We start from the raw sequence: 22,291 nt of genomic DNA, 5'->3' as shown, positions 1-22,291 counted from the left end.
GTTTGACGGGTGATGGGGGGGTTGTGACATCTACCCCTTCTACAGTCACGTCCAAATCTTGCATATGTGCTACAAAACCACATGCCTAAGCATATGCAGAACCAGGGTTATGGAGTCAGTACACCAAACCTCTTGACTCCTCAGTTTTCCCAGACATCAACTCCCTCATATATGACTCCATGTTTTTTAACTGGTACATTTTCTGCATTAAAATGGTATGGTTTGGCAATGATTTTTGATAAATAGGGGCTTAGATGAATAGAACATGTATTTATAGGACACCTCAAAATGTCCTAAATTCCTATGAAAGGAAATCTGCCAAAAACTTTGCATTGACTTAATTATACTATATTTAGTATATATATATTTTATAAACTGGAGTTGGTACCTTTCTACCAGCTCCACCAAAATGGAACTCTGACTCCGACTCCACAGCCCTGCACAAAACAAGTCAGTTGAGTTTGCCTGAAGAAGAGTTAAACGATCTGCATGTGTGCTGGTCTGTGCTTGCAGAAGTGTTGGACAGGTCTGTGGATGAGGTAATGGAACAGAAGAACTAAATTAAAACTGCAACTAGATTCTGTCAAAGCAACAGAATCCGGTGGCGCCTAACGGAACCCATTGACCACAGTGGGTTCCATCCAAGGGTTCTGTAAAGTTAACTGGAAGAAATAGCGCAACATGCTGAGCTGTTCTCTCTGACATTTATAACGGAACCCCTTGATGAAACGAACAGATGGAAGTTTTGTGTATGGCTGGGTAGCAGATAACGGTAGTATCTCTCATTTTGTTTCTTCCAGGATTACTGGACCATGAATAATCCCATTCAGAGCACCATTATTTTGCTCATCGAACAGATAGTGCTAGCACTAGGAGGGGAGTTCAAGCTCTATCTGCCTCAGCTCATCCCTCATATGCTGCGAGTTTTTATGCATGACAGCAGTGCTGGACGGTCTGTGACTATTAAGGTAAGGGATGTATTAATCGGTCCGTTCAAAGTAGAGGCTTTCCAGAGCAGTCAAAAGGACATGTAATAAAAACCTCTCTCAAGGACAGATTGGTTATGGTGCTAAGCATCTGGAGTAAAGAGGTTGCATGTTCTTTTCTGATGTCTCTCCATTAAAATTAATGGAAGCCACAAAAAAGTGGTTATCCAGGACTTCAGAATTGATGGCCTCTCCAATAGTACATGGATTGTGGTCAAACCCCTCCAATCGGCTGCTTTAGAGCCACGATGCTGTGGTGGTGGCTGTGCCTAGAATGGCAGCTCATACTCCTTCACTGGAGCGGGACAAGGCTGTAGTAAACTAGACACAGCCTTTAGATCTTTAGTGGGTAATGCGCTTGTTTTTTTTCCCCCTTAAGTGTATGCGTTTTGGCCTGGCAAATATTTTTATGTTTTTTTTTTCTTCTGCGACTTCTACATATCATTGTATATAGACACTGCAGTTTACGTCTCAGGCTGTATTCATACGGGCAAGTGCGATGTGCGTCAGTGGAAAACTAACTGTTTTTTATTAGATTTTCCTGCATGTGCAGTGGGTGTTTTTAAAAAAAAATTGCATTCTTCAGCAGTTTTACACGTGTGTGTAAAAAAAAACAAAAAAACCCGTTTGCGGTTTCAATAGTAAAATGCTTTAATAATCTTTATTCGTATAGCGCCAACTTATTCCACAGCGCTTTAAAATGTTTTAAAGACTGATTGCACTCGCATACAACTTGCATGACATGAGAGTGCAATGCAGTTTTTTCTCACACTCTCAAAGAAGATGAAGGGCAATGCTTGAAAAAAAAATTGCCCAAAGATAGGACATGCAGCGATTTTTCTAGCTCGGATTATCAATCTAACGCCTCATGTCCACTCGAAAAATGCAATCCGCGCAGAATCTGCCGTGGATTTCCGTGGCAGATTCCGCGCGGATTTGCTTTAAATGGTATTTTTTTTGCACGCAGATATCCGCACACATTGCTAGCAATGTGATAGCAATGTTGCCGATCTGCGCGGAATCCGTGGCAAAATGGAGCATGCTGTGTTTTTCTCCCACGCATGAAAAAACACAATTCTTTTAAAGTGCCATCCGCAGGTGCAAAAATCAATTTAATGGACTACGGTGGCCAGTGATTCACTATGGGCAAAATCCACAGCGGATTCCGCTTCGGAAATCCGCTGCTGAATCCGCAGTCCATTAAGCTAGTGGACATGAGGCCTAAGAGAAAAATTTGTCAATGTGAATTAACCCATTGGAATGAGTTCTTTTCTTGTGCAAGTCCATCTCAGAATTAGACAGAACCCACACAGGAAAATCCCCCCATGTGAATAAAGTCTCAATAGGAGAGCCATCAGTGACGCTAGACTGACAGCTTGGTGTCCAGCTTTTTTCTCTTCTGCACCTACTTATTGGCTAATTTATGACCACAATAAGGATAAACTTTTCCAAGCTGGACAGCACTCATGCTGTAAATGAAATTCACTTGGTATTTTTATTAATGATTGTTTCTTTACCTGTTTTCAGCTTCTGAACGCGATACAAATGTTTGGGGCTAATTTAGATGACTACCTTCATCTCCTTTTACCACCTATCGTAAAGCTGTTTGATGCCCCGGATTCTCCTTTGCCAGCCCGAAAGTAAGCATCCTGTTATACTTTCAGATACATTTTGATTCTTTCTTAGCTGAAAGATGGGTGTTAAATTAGTTATATAAATATTTAGATTTGTTGCTGTACTTTCTATGAGTGTAGTATGTATACAAGGGAGACAACACTGGTTATTTCAACCACTGCGGGCTACTTACACATAGAATTATGGTCCCTTAAACGGGTTGTGCCAAGAAGGCAACCCTTGCTCATATGCCCTATTATAGTATATGACCCTCATAGAATGGGGTCCCCTGCTCTGAACCCATCTCTGAGCCAGAATAGAGAGCCCAGACTGTACTGTCCTTCGACATTCAGATGATGGCCATCCTGTAATATATCTTGTATTGCTACAGTTTCATACAATTCTATAGCCCCTGCTAGAGGGAAAAATAATTGATCATTGATACTGTTTAAAGGGGTTGTCTCGCGGCAGCAAGTGGGTCTATACACTTCTGTATGGCCATATTAATGCACTTTGTAATGTACATCGTGCATTAAATATGAGCCATACAGAAGTTATTCACTTACCTGCTCCGTTGCTAGCGTCCCCGTTGCCATGGTTCCGTCTAACTTCGGTGTCTTCTTGCTTTTTTAGACGCGCTTGCGCAGATGCATCTTCTCCCTTCGGCTGGTCTTGGAATCACCGGCATTTTGGCTCCGCCCCCTTGTACGCGTCATCGCGTAGCTCCGCCCCCGTCACATGCCGATTCCAGCCAATCAGGAGGCTGGAACCGGCACACGTCATGGGCGGAGCTACGCGATGATGCGTACAAGGGGGCGGAGCCAAAACGCCGATGCTTCCAAGACCAGCCGAAGGGAGAAGATGCATCTGCGCAAGCGCGTCTAAAAAAGCAAGAAGACACCGAAGTTAGACGGAACCATGGCAACGGGGACGCTAGCAACGGAGCAGGTAAGTGAATAACTTCTGTATGGCTCATATTTAATGCACGATGTACATTACAAAGTGCATTAATATGGCCATACAGAAGTGTATAGACCCACTTGCTTTCGCGAGACAACCCCTTTAAGGAGGTAATCCACTGCCAAACAGCTCTGGCGTTGGCTTATCTTCCGGGGAACAAAAGGATCTGGTATAAGAATTCAACGTCCCTGACTTCCCCCCCACCCACCCAGACGTTATCTGTTCCGTGAGAAAAAGTGAGTGACCCCTATAAACATCAGCGAGTCGCCCAAACATGCCGTTATTGCGCCTTCAGTTGACAAGCCTTTAGCGTGGGCATAACCAGTGCAGTTCTCCTTTCCGACCCCCAGAGGGAGCCTTGCTCATATCGTAGACTTGAAGCTGTAACATAGAAGTTGGTAAAATGCACATCTGAAATCACCTACATCTATCTGCTTATAGCTTGATGTGAGGGAAGTATGCAATACATTATGAGAAGTAGCTCCAAACCAAAACCTCAGTTTACAAAGCAGCAAGTAGGAAAGAGAAGAGACTGACGTGCACTTGGTTCTGATCTTGCATTTGGGTAGATAAAGGTGGCCGGCAAAAAAAAGACATTATTTTGTCCTCCATCGGGTGAATGGGGGCCTGTGGATATATTTGACATATACGCCAGTGCATATACCAAAAGTACACTCCAGACACTATGCACCCTTACTGTGCCAGAAATCACATCACCGAGATTCAATTTGGGACCACGCAAGTGGAAGTTAACCAACAGACACAGCATCTGATTTACTGTTGCCCCCCTATAGAAGGATACATCAAGCCAGAAATTTGCTCTCTGCATGAAGAGGGCAGCTATGCAGAAGTAATACTTTCTATGTGTTCATATAGAATTCCTGCCGAGCTTCTTGTTTTTTGTTAGCCTATCTGGGTAGACATAGATGCTTTAGCTTTCAGTCAGGAAACATGTGTGAGATGCCTATTTCCACAGACACTAATATGTAATGGGTTAATCTTCACTATGATCATGGATTGTTGTACAAATGCTTTATAAACTTGGCCATGGGAGTGGTTGGAATACTGAAAGCCTATTGAATGCAGATCAATGGATACTGCTGTTCGTGCAGTTTGGGGATCGCGCACCATTCGGGCGCAGATGCTGTTGGCGTGGGTTGTAGGGTGGCATTTACCTTGCAGCAAGATGCAGTATCTACTTATTACTTCATACTTTGTAACCAGTGCATTAGCACCATCCTGCCATATTTAATTAGGATTTTATGCTGAGTCTACTGTATATAAAAGATTTATTTTTTTCCTTCCAGGGTAGCTTTAGAAACAGTGGATCGATTGACCGAATCACTGGATTTCACTGATTATGCCTCTCGCATCATCCACCCTATAGTTCGTACATTAGATGTTAGCCCTGATCTGAGACCGACTGCCATGGATACACTTTCCTCCTTAGTCTTTCAGCTGGGAAAGAAGGTACAGTGATCTCCTGCATATAGGCACTGAAGAAGTGTCTTGAGAGTCTTTGTTTGCTGGTTGTAAATGAAATAACCATATACTTGTGAATTTCCTCTCAGTACCAGATTTTTATACCCATGGTGAACAAGGTTCTGCTCAAGCACAGGATTTTACATCAGCGATATGAGGTCCTGACCTGCAGAATCTTAAAGGTAATAACATGAGAACAGTCAAATTATAGTTAGTCTGCTAATGTGTTATCTTCAAGCAAATGCTTAATTGCCTCATTTTCACTGTTCAGTATAGTGTGTTCCCCCCACAGGCAGTTTGACACTGTCTAGTCAGGGCTGATGGCAGACTATGCAGCTATTTGCTCCCTATTAGCAAGGGGGATGATTATGCCTAGTTGTCAACTTTTTCATGCATTTCCAGAAAGAATAATAGAGGAACTCCACAATGCAGAGCTCTAAAAAAAAAAAATCCTTTAGCATTTCCGTCCGTGGGCAGCATGATATAGAACAAGGGGATTCATGAGAAACTATTCAGTGTAACTTGCTGGTTTTTAATCTTTGCTCAGTCTGGTCCAGAGGGCTGACTCACCCAGTGATTGACAGCAGAGATTAAAGGGACCCTCCGGGCATGGACAAACAAAGATGGCCATACTACTTCTCTGACTGTTTGATGCACTCTGTGTATTGGGGCTCATTCACACAGGTCTATGAGGGTTTTGGTCACATAATACACAGCATATTTATGCGACCAGCACTACTGCGTGTTTTTATATGCGTAAGTATATGGCGTATTAATGCGCACAAAAAAAAACACACGCAAAAGGACCTATTGTTTAGATACGCGAATACATGGGTTGCCTGCATATTCATTACATATTTATGGAGGGCCATTAACTTCAGTGGCCTAGTGAGGTATATAATACAAACCAAAGTAAGACATGCTGCATATTTTTTCATGCGACCAAAAGTCGCTTGAAACATACATATGTGAATGCACCCATTGAAATCAATGAGTTGCATTCGCTGCATATTATGTGACAAAAAAACGCATGAAGACAGCCATGTGAATGAGCCTATTTGGTGTGCCTTGGTACCATGTTTCCCTGAAAATAAGACACTGTCTTATATTAATTTTGGCCCCAAGAGAGGCACAGTATCTTATTTTCGGGGGTGACCTATACTCACATGACCCGTGGCGCCTCGGTCCCTCTTGCTGGTCTCTGGCGCTGTGGTAGGCTGCAGTGCAATCCTCAGCGTTGACACAGCACTCTCTTTCTGGTGACGGGGCTTTGAATACCCCGCCTTCAACAAACGAGTGCTGTGATTGGCTGAGTAACGGCGCTCGTGATCTAATCAGAGCCATCTGCTTGAACTTTGGACCGCCCACTAATTCTGAGAAAGCGCTGTGTGCCCTTTACGGTTTCTCATAGCACAGTAGCCCCCAGGATGTTCAGGAAACTGTAGCATAACTCCATTCAAGTTCAAGAATGGGTCCGTCCGACTCAGCTCTGCAGCCCCCTAATTCTCATGATCGGACTCCCGCTAATCCTAAAGTAATGGCATATTCCAGCGATATGCCATCACCGTGTCATGAGAATACCCCTTTATTACAGGAAAGATTGTCTATCATTCTTTGCCCAGGATCTCCTAATTTTATTTTTAACCTCTAGGGCTATACCCTTGCGGATGAAGAGGAAGATCCACTGATTTATCAGCATCGGCAACTGAGAGGAAACTCGGGAGAAACCTTTGCCAGTGGCCCAATGGATACTGGGCCTATGAAGAAGCTGCATGTCAGCACCACCAATTTACAGAAGGTAATGTAGGAAACCATCTTGTCTGGAAAATTTAAATCCAGTTCTAGAAAAATATGTTCTTAAAGTCTATTGGTTTTCTCAACTTGCCAGGCCTGGGGAGCAGCTCGTAGAGTGTCCAAAGATGACTGGTTGGAGTGGCTGAGACGACTTAGTGTGGAGTTACTTAAAGATTCCTCTTCTCCAGCTCTTCGTTCATGTTGGTCTTTAGCACAAGCGTATAACCCTCTGGCCAGGTGAGACCTCTACTGCTTGATTCATTTAATAGAATTAAAGGTGGTTTGTGGCTGAATGTCTCTTCCCTTTCGATGCAGAGATCTCTTTAATGCTGCCTTCCTGTCCTGTTGGTCGGAGCTAAATGAAGATCAGCAGGATGAGCTGATCCGCAGTATTGAAATGGCCTTGACGTCGCAGGACATTGCTGAGGTTACACAGACCCTCCTGAATCTGGCAGAGTTTATGGAGCACAGTGATAAGGTATGCAATAACTGCAATGTGCCCCGTTGATGTCCGTATAGCAATCATGCCTTAAGTGCTTCATAATATCTTTAAAGAGAAATATACTTTTCTGTTGTAATTATTCATCAAGGAGTTATTAAACTTGGAAAGCTTGAGCATATTGCAAGGATATGCCATGACTTCATGAGCAATGTGGGTCGAAAAAACTGTGATGGGGACGAAGCACTGAATCATTGCTGCAGCTCCCCTAATTTCAGGGTCCTAGAATTCCGACCCATGCCAATCATAAAGTAATGATATATTCATGCTATGCCATGACTTTACAAGATGCTAATAACGCTTTAACATAACTTTGCAAGTGTTCTGTTTGCTATGCAGAACCCGGATGAGATCACCAATAACCTGGTGCCGCAGTTAGAGAGCAACATAGCAGAATCACCCACTTCTATGGAGTTTTGAATGTTATTCAATATAAAGCAGGAGGACTAGGACTAGATATATGTGACTATATACACATATATCTGTACACTCCTTCAGAAGTTTAGAGGGGAACGTGGCTGCTACTCATTATTGGTAATGCAGGTCTCAAATATTGAGAACCATTACTACATTTATGTCCTGCTTTGCACCTTCTTCCTTCTATGGACCTACTAAGTAGGTTGCACACCCAGAGGTTGGTAGACACTAGTTTATCATTCACTTCTTATTGTTACCATTCTTCTGACTCCTGGGCTTGTTACTTAATGGAAAAAACACTACAGGACATATATATGGTAGGTGTCTGGAGAGGGGCAGAACATTGATATAATTGATATAATACTGCTTTGACATATACGAAGCATGACATAATGGAAGCATGCATTTCTTGTTTGGTGCATTGGGGACACAACTGAAGACCGTGAGGTGTAGTTACTGCCACTAGGAGATGGACACTAAGCAAAAAAAAAAGTGTTAGTTCTTCCTACCACTTATACCCTTCCTGCAGGCACCAAGTAAATCAGTTTTAGTATAGTGTGCATAGGTAGGCCTTTTCAATCAACCGGTCTTCAGCTGTTAGCCTTCCGAATCTGGGAATATAGGGCTGGCACTAGAGTCTTCCTGTTACCCCCACCAACGAGGCCAAACAGATTATAGTTAACCAGTCTGTTGCCAGCCCGACCATCAGCAGGCAAGGAAGCATGGTCAACATCATTTTGACCCTGACCTGCCAGCTATTACTGGTCCTCTTAAAGGTAGACGAGCACTGGGGCACATACTGCTGGAGTCTCGGAGCCCCACTATCTGCGGCGGATAGGTGAGTATTCTCTTCACCAGTATAAGTATCTTTTCTTCTTATTCCCACTGCCACAAACACCACCGGCATTACAACTCCCTTCCTCCACCCCACACCCAGCACCTTTCTGCCTGACCCAATCGCCTTGGTGGGGTTTCCTCGGTGCGATACCTCTAGGTGGCAGGGGGCCTTCCCTTTGGGCGACAGTCCCATTTTCAACTCCCTGCAGGCCTCCTTGCACCTCGGAGGGCCGCTGTGGTGTTTCCTCTTTGTGGGTGGCGGTGTCTCATGTGGCTCCAGCCCTTGGGGCTGCTGGGGGTCTCCTCCTCGATCCTCTACCCAAGTGGCCTCATCGCACCATTAGCAGCACTACTGACTAGGGATGGAGGTTTCGGCTAGGTGGGATCTGTATCCACCCAGCATCTCGGGGCCGCGTACCTGATGTGGGGCTTGCGGCACCTGCAAGAGGCTGTGCACAACTTCACTGCAACGAATCACCCACAGCTTTCCCAGCCTTCTACACTAATTCAGACCCTAGCTTTGGCCTAATTGTTGTACCTTAGGTGGCGCGGACCGCGCTGCTGCTGGTCCAATCACAGCCTGCATTTGGAGGCCCTTCTGCCTTTTCTTTTATCTTCAGCACACCCAGTATTGGCGTTTCTATTGGCCCCTGCCTCTTCTCCTTACACAGCCCACCTTTTCCTGACCTTCCTTCTTCCTGTACTGGTTCTCACATCCCTCTGCAGCCTGCTGTGGGTCCAGTGGTGCTTCTGAGGTGCTCACATACAACAGTTTTTAGGAGCAGCTCTGGACTGGGTAAGCTTTGCCTGGCGGCCAGCTCCCCTTCTACTGCTCTTTCTGCAGTGCCCCTAGCTGTAGGCCGTATACAAGCAGCTCTGACAACTATCCGCAGGCCCTCTGCATCATGTCTGACTCCAGAGCTAAAGGCTCCAGACAAGGCCCAGTCAGAGCTACATATTATGCATCCTCTTGCTGTAGTACCAAATTCCCATGTGGGCAGTCTGAGCCTTTGTGCCACAACTGTCTTGGCAAGACAGGTTGCTGACGAACTGCACCTGCCCAGCTCCCTTCGACTGCCGAACCAGAATGGGTGTGTTCCCTCTCTTGGACAGTAGCGGACCTTATTAAGCATCCACCGCCATCATAGACCACCTGGCCCGCTTTGCCACGCATGACCTGTCTTCGTGGTAAACCCCAGAAAGGGGCTAGAATCCCTCGCTCGAGACGATTTTCTAGCTCTCGGGCATTTGCATCTTCCCCAGTTCCTGCAGCAGTGTGCTCAGAGCATTACTCCAGAGACATAAGTCACTCTGAAGGCAGACTTTCAGAATCTCTCTCAAGATTCTGACCTGAATGAGGAACCAGCATCTAAGCTGTCTTCTCTGGTTGATAGCCTGATAGTGATTGTACGAAAGGGGAATCTTTTTCACCGAGTTTGAGGATTTGTTAGCGAATGAAAGGAACCTTCCTGATAAACGCTTGGCCAAACTAAAGCATTTGAAGAGGTTGTTTTTACCAGTAATGGACCTCCCCCCCAGGGTCCTGTTTATCTATAAACACCACTCTATCTGTGGCGGACGCCTCGTCTTCTTGGGGCTAACATGACAAAAAAGTGCTGCGGAAAAAGTTGGCACTATACAAATAAAGATTATTATTAGAATCCCTATCAAAAACTTCCTTTGAGGCAGTGGGTTCGGCACTTTGCCCCATTTTTGCTTCGACTTGGGCAGTAGGGCCACTACTAAATGAGCTAAGCAACTATGTCGCGGCATTCCTTCTTGCTCTTGGAGTAGCAGGCATTGCGCCGCAGATGGGCCAAGTGAGAAAATTGCTCTGTGAAGTCTCCCTAGATATAACCAGACTATTGGCTTACGCATTGGCCACTTTGCTTCACAGAGTCCGTGAGAGGAGACCAAATTCTGGGCTGCAGATGCCGCCTCTAAGCGGTCTTTAACAGGTCTTCCTTTTGTTAGCTCACGCCTTCAGTGCCAGACTAGATGCGATTATTTCAGAGGCCACTGAGGGTAAGAGTTCTCATCTACAATAAAACAAGGGCAGCCATGGAGATCTGCACAGAAGAGGAGGCCTCCGTTTTGTCCCTTTATCCGCTTCAGCCCCCGAACCTCAGATAACAAAATATCATCGCAGGATCAAAACAGAAAACCCTCCTACAAACTGCGTCCATCCTAGAATCCTTGATTACAGCCCTCCTCCAAGTCTGCCTCTACTAAATCCTCTGCATGAAGAGCGGCCCTCACCCAAACCATTTAGGGGTGGAGGAGGCTACGTTCCCTATTCAGGGAGGCCTGGCTCACTTATGTCTCAGATGCCTTGGTTTGGGAGATTTTCTCCTCAGGCTACACCATAGAGTTTTCGCCTGCCCCTGGATCACTTCTTCAGTTCCAGAATTCTGGCGTCTCCTTCAAAGCTCAATACTTTTTGCTCATGCGATACTATCTTTTCTCTCAGGATGTACTTGTTTGTTCCCAACTTAGAACAGTCCAAGGGCTGCTATTCCATTCTCTTTGTTGTGCCCAAGAAGGATGGCACAGTTCAACTCATTTTGGATCTGAATAGGGTAAATCAATCAATGATTCCACCTCCTTGCGATCCGGTCACAGCATTGCCAAGGTTCTTCTATTTAGGTTAGCAACTCTTCCCCACTTCCTGAGCCTTCAAAAAATTCTGGCATCAGTGATGGTTGTTCTACACTCCAATGCGAGTCCCCTATCTCAATGGCATTTTGGTGAAGGCTCCAACTCGGTCGGGTAACCTGAAGAGTCACCACATGACACTAGACACCCTATTTGCATTTGTGTGGATCATCAACCACCCCAAGTCTTCCCTCTCACCATTACAAGCATCTGGACTTTCTGGGTCTCTCTCTCGACACGGCATGTCCCTGTGTCCCACTCCTAACACTTTTCTAGCTTAGCATCCACCTTCTAATAGCAGTAGTTATACCCCACGGTCTTCAACTGTGTCCCCCAATGAATGCGAGAAACAAATTTTACGGTAAGTACAAAAATCTTGTTTTCTTCTACAGAAGCTTTCATAGAGAGGATGTTTTATAATGTCCAATTATGCCATAGCTGCACTTCGCATCACCTGATTTTCCTACAGTAATGATTTCTACTTTTATTGCAGCCGGTTTGATTTAGGCCTGTATTACATATTATATAATTAATGGAACCTGTTCCTGTCATGTTTCGCTAGGGCCCCTTGCCGTTGCGAGACGACAATGGAGTCGTCCTTCTCGGAGAAAGGGCATCCAAATGCCGAGCTTATGCCAAAGCTCTGCATTACAAAGAGCTGGAATTACAAAAAGGACCAACTCCAGCAATACTGGAATCTCTCATCAGGTAGGGAAAGCCATAAGGACGTATAGCTCCATGCGTGTGGTCTTCTCTTTGATACTTGACCTCTTAGCGTTGTCACATATATTTTTCTGCAGCATAATAACGTCTTCCCAAATTCCACATTTTGTTACAACCAGATGACATCTGTCACATTCTGCAGTCTACCAGAATTATTTGTGCTTACAGCGATGTGTGTCACACTTGTGGTTTGATGCAGAAAAACTTAAAGGAGTATTCCAGGACCTCAGTATTGATGGCCTGTTCCTGGATAGGCCAGCAATATCAGATTGGTAGAGATTTGACCACCATTGATCATCCGATTGAAGGGGCTTTAACACTGTTGTGAGTTCTGTTGACTCTTGTTTGTTTATCAGGCTATATGTTTTGTTGCATCTGGTTCTGCACCTCTCTGTAACTCATTCCCATTCAAGTGAATGAGACTGAGCTGCAGTGTGCGGCACAGCCACTGCCAAATGTGCACAACTGTGCCTGGTAAACAATGTGGAGGCCACAGGGCTTAGTGGAGCTGGCAGAAGTTGGACCCCCAGTGATCTGATACTGATTGCCTGTCCTTAGGATAGACTATAAACCGTTAACACTCGAAAAACCCTGTTAAGCATGATTTATTGTCCGTTTCCAGATATATTTTACAATACATATCACATGTATATTATATATTGCAAATATTGGTTAAAATATAGCAGCCTGGATGCATTTACAATTTACTCTGGGATCCCTATCTGATCTAATAATTTTGTCACCTTTTTTATTTAAGAATGGTTAGCGCAATTGTGCTTTTCGATATACTTTGTCTGTCTGATTAGGTGTGGTTGGTACAAGCTTGGAGAAAATACTCTACAGAGCACAATGGGATGTGTTACCAAAAGATTCTCTGATTTATTGTATAGTCACACAGCTTTTTATAGACCAAATAGGTAGGTCTCAAGTAGAAACAGAAAGGGGTGATACAAAGCCAAACACAAGGAATTTACTCTGCAGAACATTCTGCTTGCAGACATAGACGAAATTAGACTGAAATACAAAACTAAATCATACAAGATATCATTTCCCTCACAGAACTGACTTGGTTACTGTTCAAGCACATAGACTCTCACCTCAGTGCTTTAAGACCCTTTTTGCATGATTCTAAAAATTCTAAAAATTGCTCAAAGAGCGATAGTGAACAGTAGTCATTCAGTCTAAGCGCACACTAACAACTAACTTATTTTTTGCGTGACAAGCTGTAGTTTTTATTGGTATCATTTTGGGGAACCCATGGCTTTTTTGATTACTTTTATTGCGTTTTTTGGGAAGCAAAATGAACAAAATAAGCATTTTGGCTCCATTTTTCTTTATACAGCTTTTGCCATCTAGGATAAATAGTGTGTTCAATTTGTTATACAGGTCGTTAAGGATGCGTTTTTTGTGGTTTTTTTGAAGGGGGGAAAGTAGGCACTTTTTTATGTGGCTTAAACCCATGTGTCTAGCAATCATATGCCATGGCAGACCCGGACACTAGGCAATGGCATCCAGTTGCTATGGTAACCCATCGACCCTTCGCGATGACATCAGGGCAGACTGATGACATCACAGAGGGAGCGTTCGCTCCCTGCGAACCTTTTATATGCCGCAATCAACATTGATTGTAGCATGTAAGGGGTTAACAGGAATCGGTGTACTCCCCAATCTCCGTTCTTGTAGCAGGTGGTCGTCTGTCACTCATAGCCAATTCCTGTTGCAAATGGTACGGGCTCATTTCTTGAGCCCTTAGCAGCCACCCAAGACCTAAACGTTTATCATATAGCATTAACAGGTTAAAATATCCCCATGTATGCATTCTTAAAATCGGAGGGTAATGGGCCAGACTGCTCTTGTCCGTGACTCTGGACATTTAACTATACGTCTGTCTTTGCATAGACACGTTTTTAGCGGTCTCCATTATGGATATGATGCTATTGCAAGTGATCTTCATTGCCTCTTTTTGCACATTGGAGTATTATTGCAGCAATACATTTATTTATACTGCATTCCCATACATTGTGGGTGAATGTGGGTCTATTGTGCATTGCTGGGGCAAGTTCAGTTGATTGGTTATAGAGCTATGTGGTATCAACCAGTCCAGTCTATTGCACCTAATTATGTGGTTGTCTTCTTGTTTTGGATCATATACACTACGTTTCTATGCGTATATGGTATAAGTAGATATGCATACTTATTATATTAGACATAATATGAATTTCCCTTCATTCTATGACTGGAGTGTAGCGGGGGTGACCATAGGAAGTTCCTCATAAGGGCGGATATCCCAAATTGGTAGGCAAGGTCTGATAACAGTCTGACCACTAATTTTGGGAAATACATACATGGGAATATTTCATTATAACAAATAAAGGTTAGGTTTTAATGTTAGTCCTAAATCACTGTTTTTTGACTTTGATGAAACGTCTGGTCCCTCTGATTTATATGATGGAAAGATGTGAGGTCACACAGGACATGGCGGCTCGCTGGGTACGGTGATATGTAGCTGCAGATGCCCACTGCAGAAAATGTTTTGATGAAAATGGCAAAGTTCAAGGTGATGACTTGGCCTCCACATTCCCCTGATGGTAAACTAATGAAGCATTTGAGGGACGTGCTGCTCCATGGAAGCACCGTTTGCAACGTACAGGACTTCAAGGATGTGCTTGACAGGTCAGACTTATTTTAGAGGCATCAGGGGGGGTCTACACAATATTAGGTAGTATGAATGTTATGGCTGGTAGGTGTATGTCGCCTTTGTCTTTGCTGTGAGCGTCAGCTTCTTCTCAGCTCTAGCCAGGACAGCTGCAGTGCTTTGGACAAGAGCTTTACCCCTTTATGGGGATTTCATGTAATCTGCAGGCGTCATCGAGTCGGCTATTTTCAATGAATCAATCGCACTAAATGTGTTTTATTATTTATTGTGCAATTATTTCCTATTATCCCAAATATGTTTTGCATTACTGTTTTTTTTTTTTTATATACAAACGTTCATCTCTCATCCACTATAATCCACACAGTGCATAATGACAGACCAGAGACAGCAAAGTGTTTTTTGTTTTTTTTTACTTTTTTACAAAAAAAGTCTTTATTTTTGGCTTTACAGCCAATAGTATAATTATTATAATTATTTTTCCAGTTTTATGTAGCAAATAAAAATAGACATTACAGTAATTTAAAACAATCACATCATGGGGAATGAGCTATGTACAAGCCGTTTTCATGATTTGATTTGTATGGTCTGTGGTTCTGGGGATTGAGTTGTCTTGCCCCCTAGTGGTTGTTCTGCAGTTTGATTCCATATATAAATACATCTCTAAGCTGTATACTTGGGTCTTTCTGCAATTCGCCTCTCATGTCATGGTGTCACGGGATGGTCATCGATGCACCACCCCAGGGACCCTGCTTCTGAGTGTGGTAGTAATACATTATTATCATTTACATTATCAGGTTAGTGAGCCGCCAGTTGTAGGCTCCCTGGCTGCTGCTCCCATTATTCAGCATGTCACTGCCTCCTCATAAGGAACTAGTTGCTTTTATACACAGAGCAGACGGACTCTACAAGAAAAGGTATGAAGTAATTGCGCCAGATCAGGGCGCCACCTGTGGCGTTGTCTAAGGTTGCTCAGCAAGTTGTGTTGCCCCACCCCCCTTTCATGGCTGGAAGTCCTGAGCACGTATCTTCATTTCCACCCGCTTGAGGGAGTAGGTGGACCCATGCCAGCCGTACCAGCTGATGCCATCTGAGTGCTTGTTGTGGTCACCATTGCGGTAGAAATTCCCGTTGAGATTTGAGTCTGTGCAGCAGTTGTACCAGTAGCCACCTGTACGACACATAGCACAATGTTATATGTTGTATATGGTAACATGGTCCCTAACATAAAAACGTGTTATGAGGTTCACATTTACCTTTACGCAGCCCGGCGCAGTCGTCGAGGCACTTATCGTTATCCTTGTCCTTGGTGCTGAAGGCTGTGTTGTTGTGGTAGCGCAGAGAGTCTCTGCCGGAGCTTCCGCTGTAGTTGCCCAGGAAGAGGCGGTAACTGTTCTGCTCATTATCAATGGAGAACTGGGCGTACTCTGCGTATCGGACTTGTCCCTCCCAATCCTGAAGTTAATGATAGAGAGTGTTAGAACAAGAAGAGTTACTGGAGGGAAGTAATGAAACCGATCACAGATGTACTAATGTCACACAATACAACATATTCTCATCCAGGACTTGAGCAAGGGTTGGGACCTTTAAACATTTGTCCATCTGTGAACACCATTTTGATGTATTAATAGTCTACATAAAAAGAGGAGTAACTTTGTAATATCATTACATTACTTATTTTGATTTTGAGTTGCATCCTGTGTTATACTCGAGAGCTGCACTCGCCATCTGCTGGTGGAGTTGCTGTGTGCCTACATTACTATCCTGAGTTACGTCATATACCATACTTCAGAGCTGCACTCACAAGTATGCTGGAAATGGATGACAGGTAGCCAAGAAACTTATTGACACACTGCCTAAATAGATTAGCTGAGGGTTTTCCTACTTTAGATTACTGATATGCTGGGGATTGCATACATAGTAATTACCTTATATACTAGTGTATAGAATTGCACTTGAGTGTTCTGATAATGGACTCTCAGAGAACCTAAATTGGGTAATGTCAGAATAGAGCGTATTAGAGGAAATGTACTAAGCCCAGCATTTCTAACTCTGGTCTTAGTCTAATTTCCCCCAGCGCACAATGCACCGAGTACATGAGGATACGTGGGCCTCTTCATGTATTAGGTGTATCTTGGCACGTACATGCGCCTACACTGGAAATGTACATTTCTGGCATAAATTACACATAAATCTGTCTAAAGTGGCCACACCCCAACAAGCCACACCCACTTTTAAAACAAATTGGCAAGGCTGGCGCAAAAAGCTGAAATGTCACAAATCTTTGCACAAATCCCCACTTGTGTAAAAAACTGCTACTTTTTCTTTTACACCAGATAATGCTATCTGTGGCTTTATAAATGACCCCCATAATCTTTTTTGGTCTGGTCTTAAAACCATTATGGACCTATTCCTTCTCACAACTGAGACTTTGCTACAATTGTGTCCAGTTGTAAACAATTCTTTGTGAGCCGAACATATCAGCTGTTCAAATTGATTTCCTGGTAGTTTGCTGCAATGTATCACACAGGTGCTGCGTCCGGGTTCGAGCACAAGTTGCCTCGGACACAGATATACGGACGGTCAGGACATCCTATGCATTTGCATGTTTTAATTCTCAGCCATGATCCGAATCCCAATAGGACATGCAATGAGCTATTTCACGCAGTCCGTGTCTGCGTACAAAAGCTCTGTAGTGTGTGCCACCCCATTGTGATCTGCATGCTATCCGTATGTCAGATGGTTTATCACGTCCAACACACAAATAATACAACGCTGTGCTGGAGGCCAAGTAAATTGTATCGGCCTGTAGTCCATACTTTTCACCTCGCAGAAGATTGTCCAGAGTGGATACAATTGTAACAAACCCTCTGCAGTGAAAAGTGTTTGATCTGTACAGACAAGGGATGTAAACCCTGAATATTTCTATACATTTACAAGAATCAGAGATTTAGCAAATTAGAGGAATCGAAGTACAAAATATATTAAAAAGTTGCAGAAGTTTTATTTCAGTCTTAATATGTTTAGACGAGAACCCTCACCTCCAGCTCCACTCTGAGGACGGTTGGTCTGCGAGTTAGTCGGTAGATATTCTCATTTCCTAACCAGAAGTCTCCCCGAATTTTACCAAAACCTTCCCGATACTGCTTCCAGTCTCTGTTAAATGAGGTCAGACCCACTTTACGTCTCTGGATCAGCGTCCACCCTCCTCCGTGGGTCTCCATATCGCAGTACACCTAACGGAAAAACAATCAGCATCAGTAAAGAAGGCTTGTACATAACTGGTCAGGGCAAGAATAGTAGGATATTTCTTACTTCCATCTCCGGACTTCCCAAGAAACTATTGGCAGGCATCTTGTAGACCCCCGATATCTTGTAGTTCTTCTCGTAAAGAGTAGAGCAGTCATAAATGGCATCTGTGAAATGGGAAACACACAGAAGTCTTGATTTGTAAGAAGTTTAACATTTTTTGTTGTACCCCTTTCCCTTTCCAGAATATAGTGTTGTAAATCTCCCCTCTTCCCAGGGACTTTCTTAGAAGACCTGTGTGTGGGGACCGCCTGTAGCCCACCTCCAACTATCCAGTCTATCCATACACATTCCTGTGAAATTTCTCATTCTAAATGTAGTTGTCAGCCACCTCCTCCTCGGGCTTCTACAGAAATTGAGCATTCAATCCCACCCATCACTCTGCAACTGTCAATTGTCATTGAATAGAAATCAAAGCTGCTTTGACTCCCCCCCCCCCCCCCCCCCCCAAAGAGGATGAGTCTGAGGTTTATTTAGGATTTCTGACACTAATCTGAGCTCTGATTGTGGGTGGAGGGTTCTTCGGCTCTTTTGGCCATGCAGTGTAACTGACAAGACCTGAGAAGAGTCTTAAAGCAAGTCTTTGCTTGTGTTTTGTGTGCTAAGCAGCAGTCTGTAAGGGCGCATTAGATGTAAGCGTGAATACCTGGCACCTCTTACCTGCTGTGGTCTGGGTCTGCGTTTGGGCCGCCTGCTCTCGAGATTGCAGGACGTCTACCCGGTTGTTCATCTCCGAGTACTTCTCTTCGGCATCGGTAATACGGTTTTCCACCTGCTTGTGGTTGCTCTCCAGCTTCATCACCTGCATGACCACATTCACCCAGTCCGTCTCCTGCTTTTTGGTCAGCTCTTCCAGCAAGCTGCTCAGGTTGGCGATTTGGACCTTTAAGTCTTTTACCTCTTCACAGCAGCCTGGCACCTTCAGGAGCCCATTAGCACCAGGGGGCTTTTTCTTGGGTGCTTTCTGAGACAGGGAAGGAAAGACTGCTAGAGAAAGCATAAAGAAGCCGATATAGGCAAAGTATGGGATGTTCATGATGAGAGGTGAGCGCAGGTATCAGTGCAGAATCAAGACGTCGTCTCTCTAGAGGGACTTCTGAGCTTGAGTCTTGTAGAAGGGGACTTCTTTGCTTTCTCCCTTTCACTCATCTGCTGAAGGGACCTTTTGCAGCGTCTTAAATAATCCTATGTTATTGAGCCTTCCCTACTTGCCCTCCCACCCCAGCTCATCTCCTCCTCCGCACCAGGTGCCAGTCTGAATACTCCATTCCTGCAGTCTTCCCAAAAAGTTATAGGGAGGTGCTTGGCTGAGCCATGTGTCTATTTTCCCAGCAATGTAATTTCCCCCCAGAAATAGTCAACTTTTAACCCATTGTGCGCAGAGAGACAAAAAAAGAAAAAAGTATCAGCCCATAATTTCATGTGCCTCCCTGTCCCCATGGCTTGCAATCTTAAGTTCTTTGCATCACATCGATGTTGAAGCTTTTAATGTTTGCGTTTGAACAGACCTTGGAGTCTCCCTAAAATCTGTTTTCTTTAGTACCGCAGTGTAAATATTTCTACCATTCCAGGGCACGTGCCTAGCTAGCGTTCCTCAGCACTTCCCTACATCCGCAGCATACCAGTTTTACATAACAAAGGCTTTACACAATGACATTTCTATGGAAGATGATGACTATAAATTTCATACCATGTGGCGGCATCCTTCCCTCCATCGCAAGTAGAAGTGAACACCCCGCCCAGCAGAACACAAGTCCCCAGGGCACACTGCCTCTCAATGCCAACTGAGCAACAGTCCCCTTATCTCCTAAGAATGCAAGCATGTGGAGGTGCATGGAGACAGGGAGCAAAAAGGAATACATTGAAGTCCTGGTCAGTGGCCCTGGAAGTCGGGGTGGCAGACTCTTCCCTTTGTCCACCAAATGCTAATATAGGGGCAGTAGTGACACATGTCCTGAGAGAGCGTGAGTATTAGGGGCTGCATTTCCAAATAAATTATTGAATAGTAAAACATTTTCCAACATACATTGGGCTTCAATGCTCACCATATTCAAGATTTCTGCTTGCTGTCAGTGAATGGGAACACTGTGGTTTACATCCCGTACTGAGTTAGGCTGGGTTTGCACCATCTCCCATGAACTACAATGAAAAAAAAGGATTATTTTTTGTTTTCTTCTTTTGGTCTGGAAACAAAAGTGCGAACTTTTTGTTCCTGTGTAAAAAACAAAAATCAAAACACTGAATGAAGACGGAAAATTGAGAAACTGATTGGAAGTGAAGGTCTTCAGTTTCAATGCATTTCTATTGGCAAGAAACCCTAAAATGTTTTCTTTTCGCTTTGCTTCCCATCTAGCTGTCTGAACAGCTAGAGGGGAAGCAAAAAGGCAAGTGTGAAATGGCCATTAATGGCTTCTCACCATTGTATCCAGGCTAGACAATACTCTGTCAGTTAAACACCTCAAGCACAAATATTTCTGCTGTCTTGTTTTGCTACAGTGTAGCAGTATGTATAAAATGTATCATTCTGAGGATTAAAGTATGTAAAAGGATTTTATGTAAATTAAACAATTACTGTATAAATAAGAGGTTATTCAGCATTCTAAGTACACAGTGGTTACACAACATACAATATTTGGTTCTGGAAGACCCCTGTATGCTGAAACTACTGGAACTTGAAACCACAACTCTATGGAAAACTACCAATTGGATAACTTTTTGGGGGCTTCGGAAGCAAAGGTAATACTAGATATAATCAAGCTGATAACTAATATAGGTAAAGCAGGTCTGTACACCGGTATTAGTGTATCTTGATGCCATCAGGAATTCCTGGTGGCGTCAAGATTGACAGGGGGGTGACGCCCCCTGATGCTGATTGGCAAGGGAGCTATGTTGGCTGCAGGTCCTGCTACCCCACAAAAGTAATGTGGTGGCAGCAATCCAGGGCAGGCTGCAGCACAGTTGCTTCGCGGTCCCCGCTGCAGATAAAGCCCCTTCGCCGACCCTGAACGCGCCACCCCGCTCTGTGTAGAAGCGCAGAGCGGGGTGGCCATGAGGGAGCGCACAGTCCTGTTACGCGGCTTTGCCGCTGGCCCCATCCAGCAGCTGTGTATGACATAGCGGTCGGCTGCAGGGAGGGCAGAGCAACGGTGTTCAGTGGGAGACAGCGACGGCGGCACAACAGCGGCGCGCTTGATGTTCCGACTTCGTTCCCCAGCGCACAGCGTAAGAACCACTGACAGAGGCAGGGTCCGCACACAGCAGAATGATGGCGATAGCTGGGAGACCGGGGGAGAGCCGGTGATCTGCGGTAAGAGCGCTGCAGTACAGCGGCATGGCGGGAGTATGACAGATCTACACACCAGCCCCACACACCAGAAGGAGGAGGACAGCTGGGAGGGCGGCAGACAGGCGCTGAGCTGCAGTAACAGCGGGGGAGCGGAGCGAATAACCTAGACGGAAGCCTGCTCTGTTAATACGTACTACGCCGCTTGCTCCTTCCAGGACCTTTTTTTGCCTTGACCCTATTGGGAGCTGGGGGTGTGACAGGGGCATTCCTCCTGTCAAACCCCTAGCTTCCGGTGGCGTCAAGATACACGAATACCCTGTACACCTACAGGTCAAAGCTGCTGGAAGCTGTCAATCCCTTTCTGTGTAAAGGGACAAGAGCCTCTTCAGGGTCTGTACAGAAAACCCTGCACCCACACAACAACATGGAGCCGCCCTCGCCTGGCACATGTAGATACAGCGGTACCGCAGTGTATGCTCTTCAGTAATACAGGGGTTTTGCCAATGAAATGGATTTTTCAGCAAAGTGTATGTGCTGCTGTTCCGGGCTGCCTAACACATATGTTGTATCTGATTTCTAGTAATGCTTGCCCTGTAAAGGCCATTGTATGTTGAAAATATTGTATCCTAAGAGATAACCGTATTTTGTTTCAACGTCTCCCCCCTCATATTCTGCTTGCTGTCAGTCAATGGGAACACTTGTTTGCCATCAGAGCAAACTCAGAGCAGGACTGGCTATGTAGAAGTGGCTGCAAGTGTATCCAGTCTAGCTCTGTGGGCTAATACTTTTTATCTGCACTGCTACATTGTAACAAACTATCACACAGCAGAGAGGGGTTTTGTTTTTTTTTGCTGCTGATGCATTTATGTCATCCAGAACTGTCTAGACTGGATCCAATTGTAACAAATCCCCAGCTGAAAGCAGGGCTGACTGTAGAGATTTGCTGCCTTTAAGTATGTGTTTTCATTCACTGATGACAAACTAATATGTAGAAAATAGTAAGAGATAAAGTATAATAGAATGTTAATGGAATTCTCATTTCTACAGCGATTAAGCTAAACTTATGCAAAACTGAA

General features: G+C 44.4%; 2 protein-coding genes across 8 annotated transcripts in view; one reads left to right on the top strand and one right to left on the bottom strand.

Moving 5' to 3' along the window:
* The window catches only part of MTOR (mechanistic target of rapamycin kinase), a 155,445-nt gene that overhangs the window by 41,948 nt on the left and 91,206 nt on the right, over positions 1 to 22,291 (top strand). For all 7 annotated transcript variants that reach the window (XR_010793177.1, XM_066607451.1, XM_066607449.1 and 4 more), the window contains 8 exons: positions 801 to 968; positions 2,514 to 2,626; positions 4,868 to 5,030; positions 5,132 to 5,224; positions 6,694 to 6,840; positions 6,931 to 7,073; positions 7,152 to 7,314; positions 11,807 to 11,952. Coding sequence is in view for 6 of the 7 variants with exons in the window: in XM_066607451.1 (XP_066463548.1) it covers positions 801 to 968; positions 2,514 to 2,626; positions 4,868 to 5,030; positions 5,132 to 5,224; positions 6,694 to 6,840; positions 6,931 to 7,073; positions 7,152 to 7,314; positions 11,807 to 11,952 (1,136 nt within the window). In the remaining variant the exon portion in view is untranslated. The remainder of the gene's footprint in view (positions 1 to 800; positions 969 to 2,513; positions 2,627 to 4,867; positions 5,031 to 5,131; positions 5,225 to 6,693; positions 6,841 to 6,930; positions 7,074 to 7,151; positions 7,315 to 11,806; positions 11,953 to 22,291) is intronic.
* ANGPTL7 (angiopoietin like 7) lies at positions 15,017 to 19,068 on the bottom strand. The gene is made up of 5 exons (XM_066607445.1): positions 18,590 to 19,068; positions 17,936 to 18,036; positions 17,662 to 17,856; positions 15,877 to 16,075; positions 15,017 to 15,791 (listed from the first exon to the last, which is right to left on the bottom strand). The coding sequence occupies exons 1-5, from the start codon at positions 18,963 to 18,965 to the stop codon at positions 15,622 to 15,624; spliced, it is 1,041 nt and encodes a 346-aa protein (XP_066463542.1). The 5' UTR covers positions 18,966 to 19,068; the 3' UTR covers positions 15,017 to 15,621.

This window comes from Eleutherodactylus coqui, chromosome 6, assembly GCF_035609145.1.
Source record: "Eleutherodactylus coqui strain aEleCoq1 chromosome 6, aEleCoq1.hap1, whole genome shotgun sequence".
Classification (NCBI taxonomy): domain Eukaryota; kingdom Metazoa; phylum Chordata; class Amphibia; order Anura; family Eleutherodactylidae; genus Eleutherodactylus; species Eleutherodactylus coqui.
This window is presented reverse-complemented; position numbering and strand designations above follow the sequence as displayed.

Coding starts and splice junctions, on each gene's coding strand:
- ANGPTL7 (XM_066607445.1), bottom strand. CDS start 18,965: ATGAACATCCCATACTTTGCCTATATCGGCTTCTTTATGCTTTCTCTA. Junction 18,037..18,589: donor GCAGACCCAGACCACAGCAG/GTAAGAGGTGCC, acceptor CCCATTTCACAG/ATGCCATTTATGACTGCTCT. Junction 16,076..17,661: donor TCCTCAGAGTGGAGCTGGAG/GTGAGGGTTCTC, acceptor CATTAACTTCAG/GATTGGGAGGGACAAGTCCG.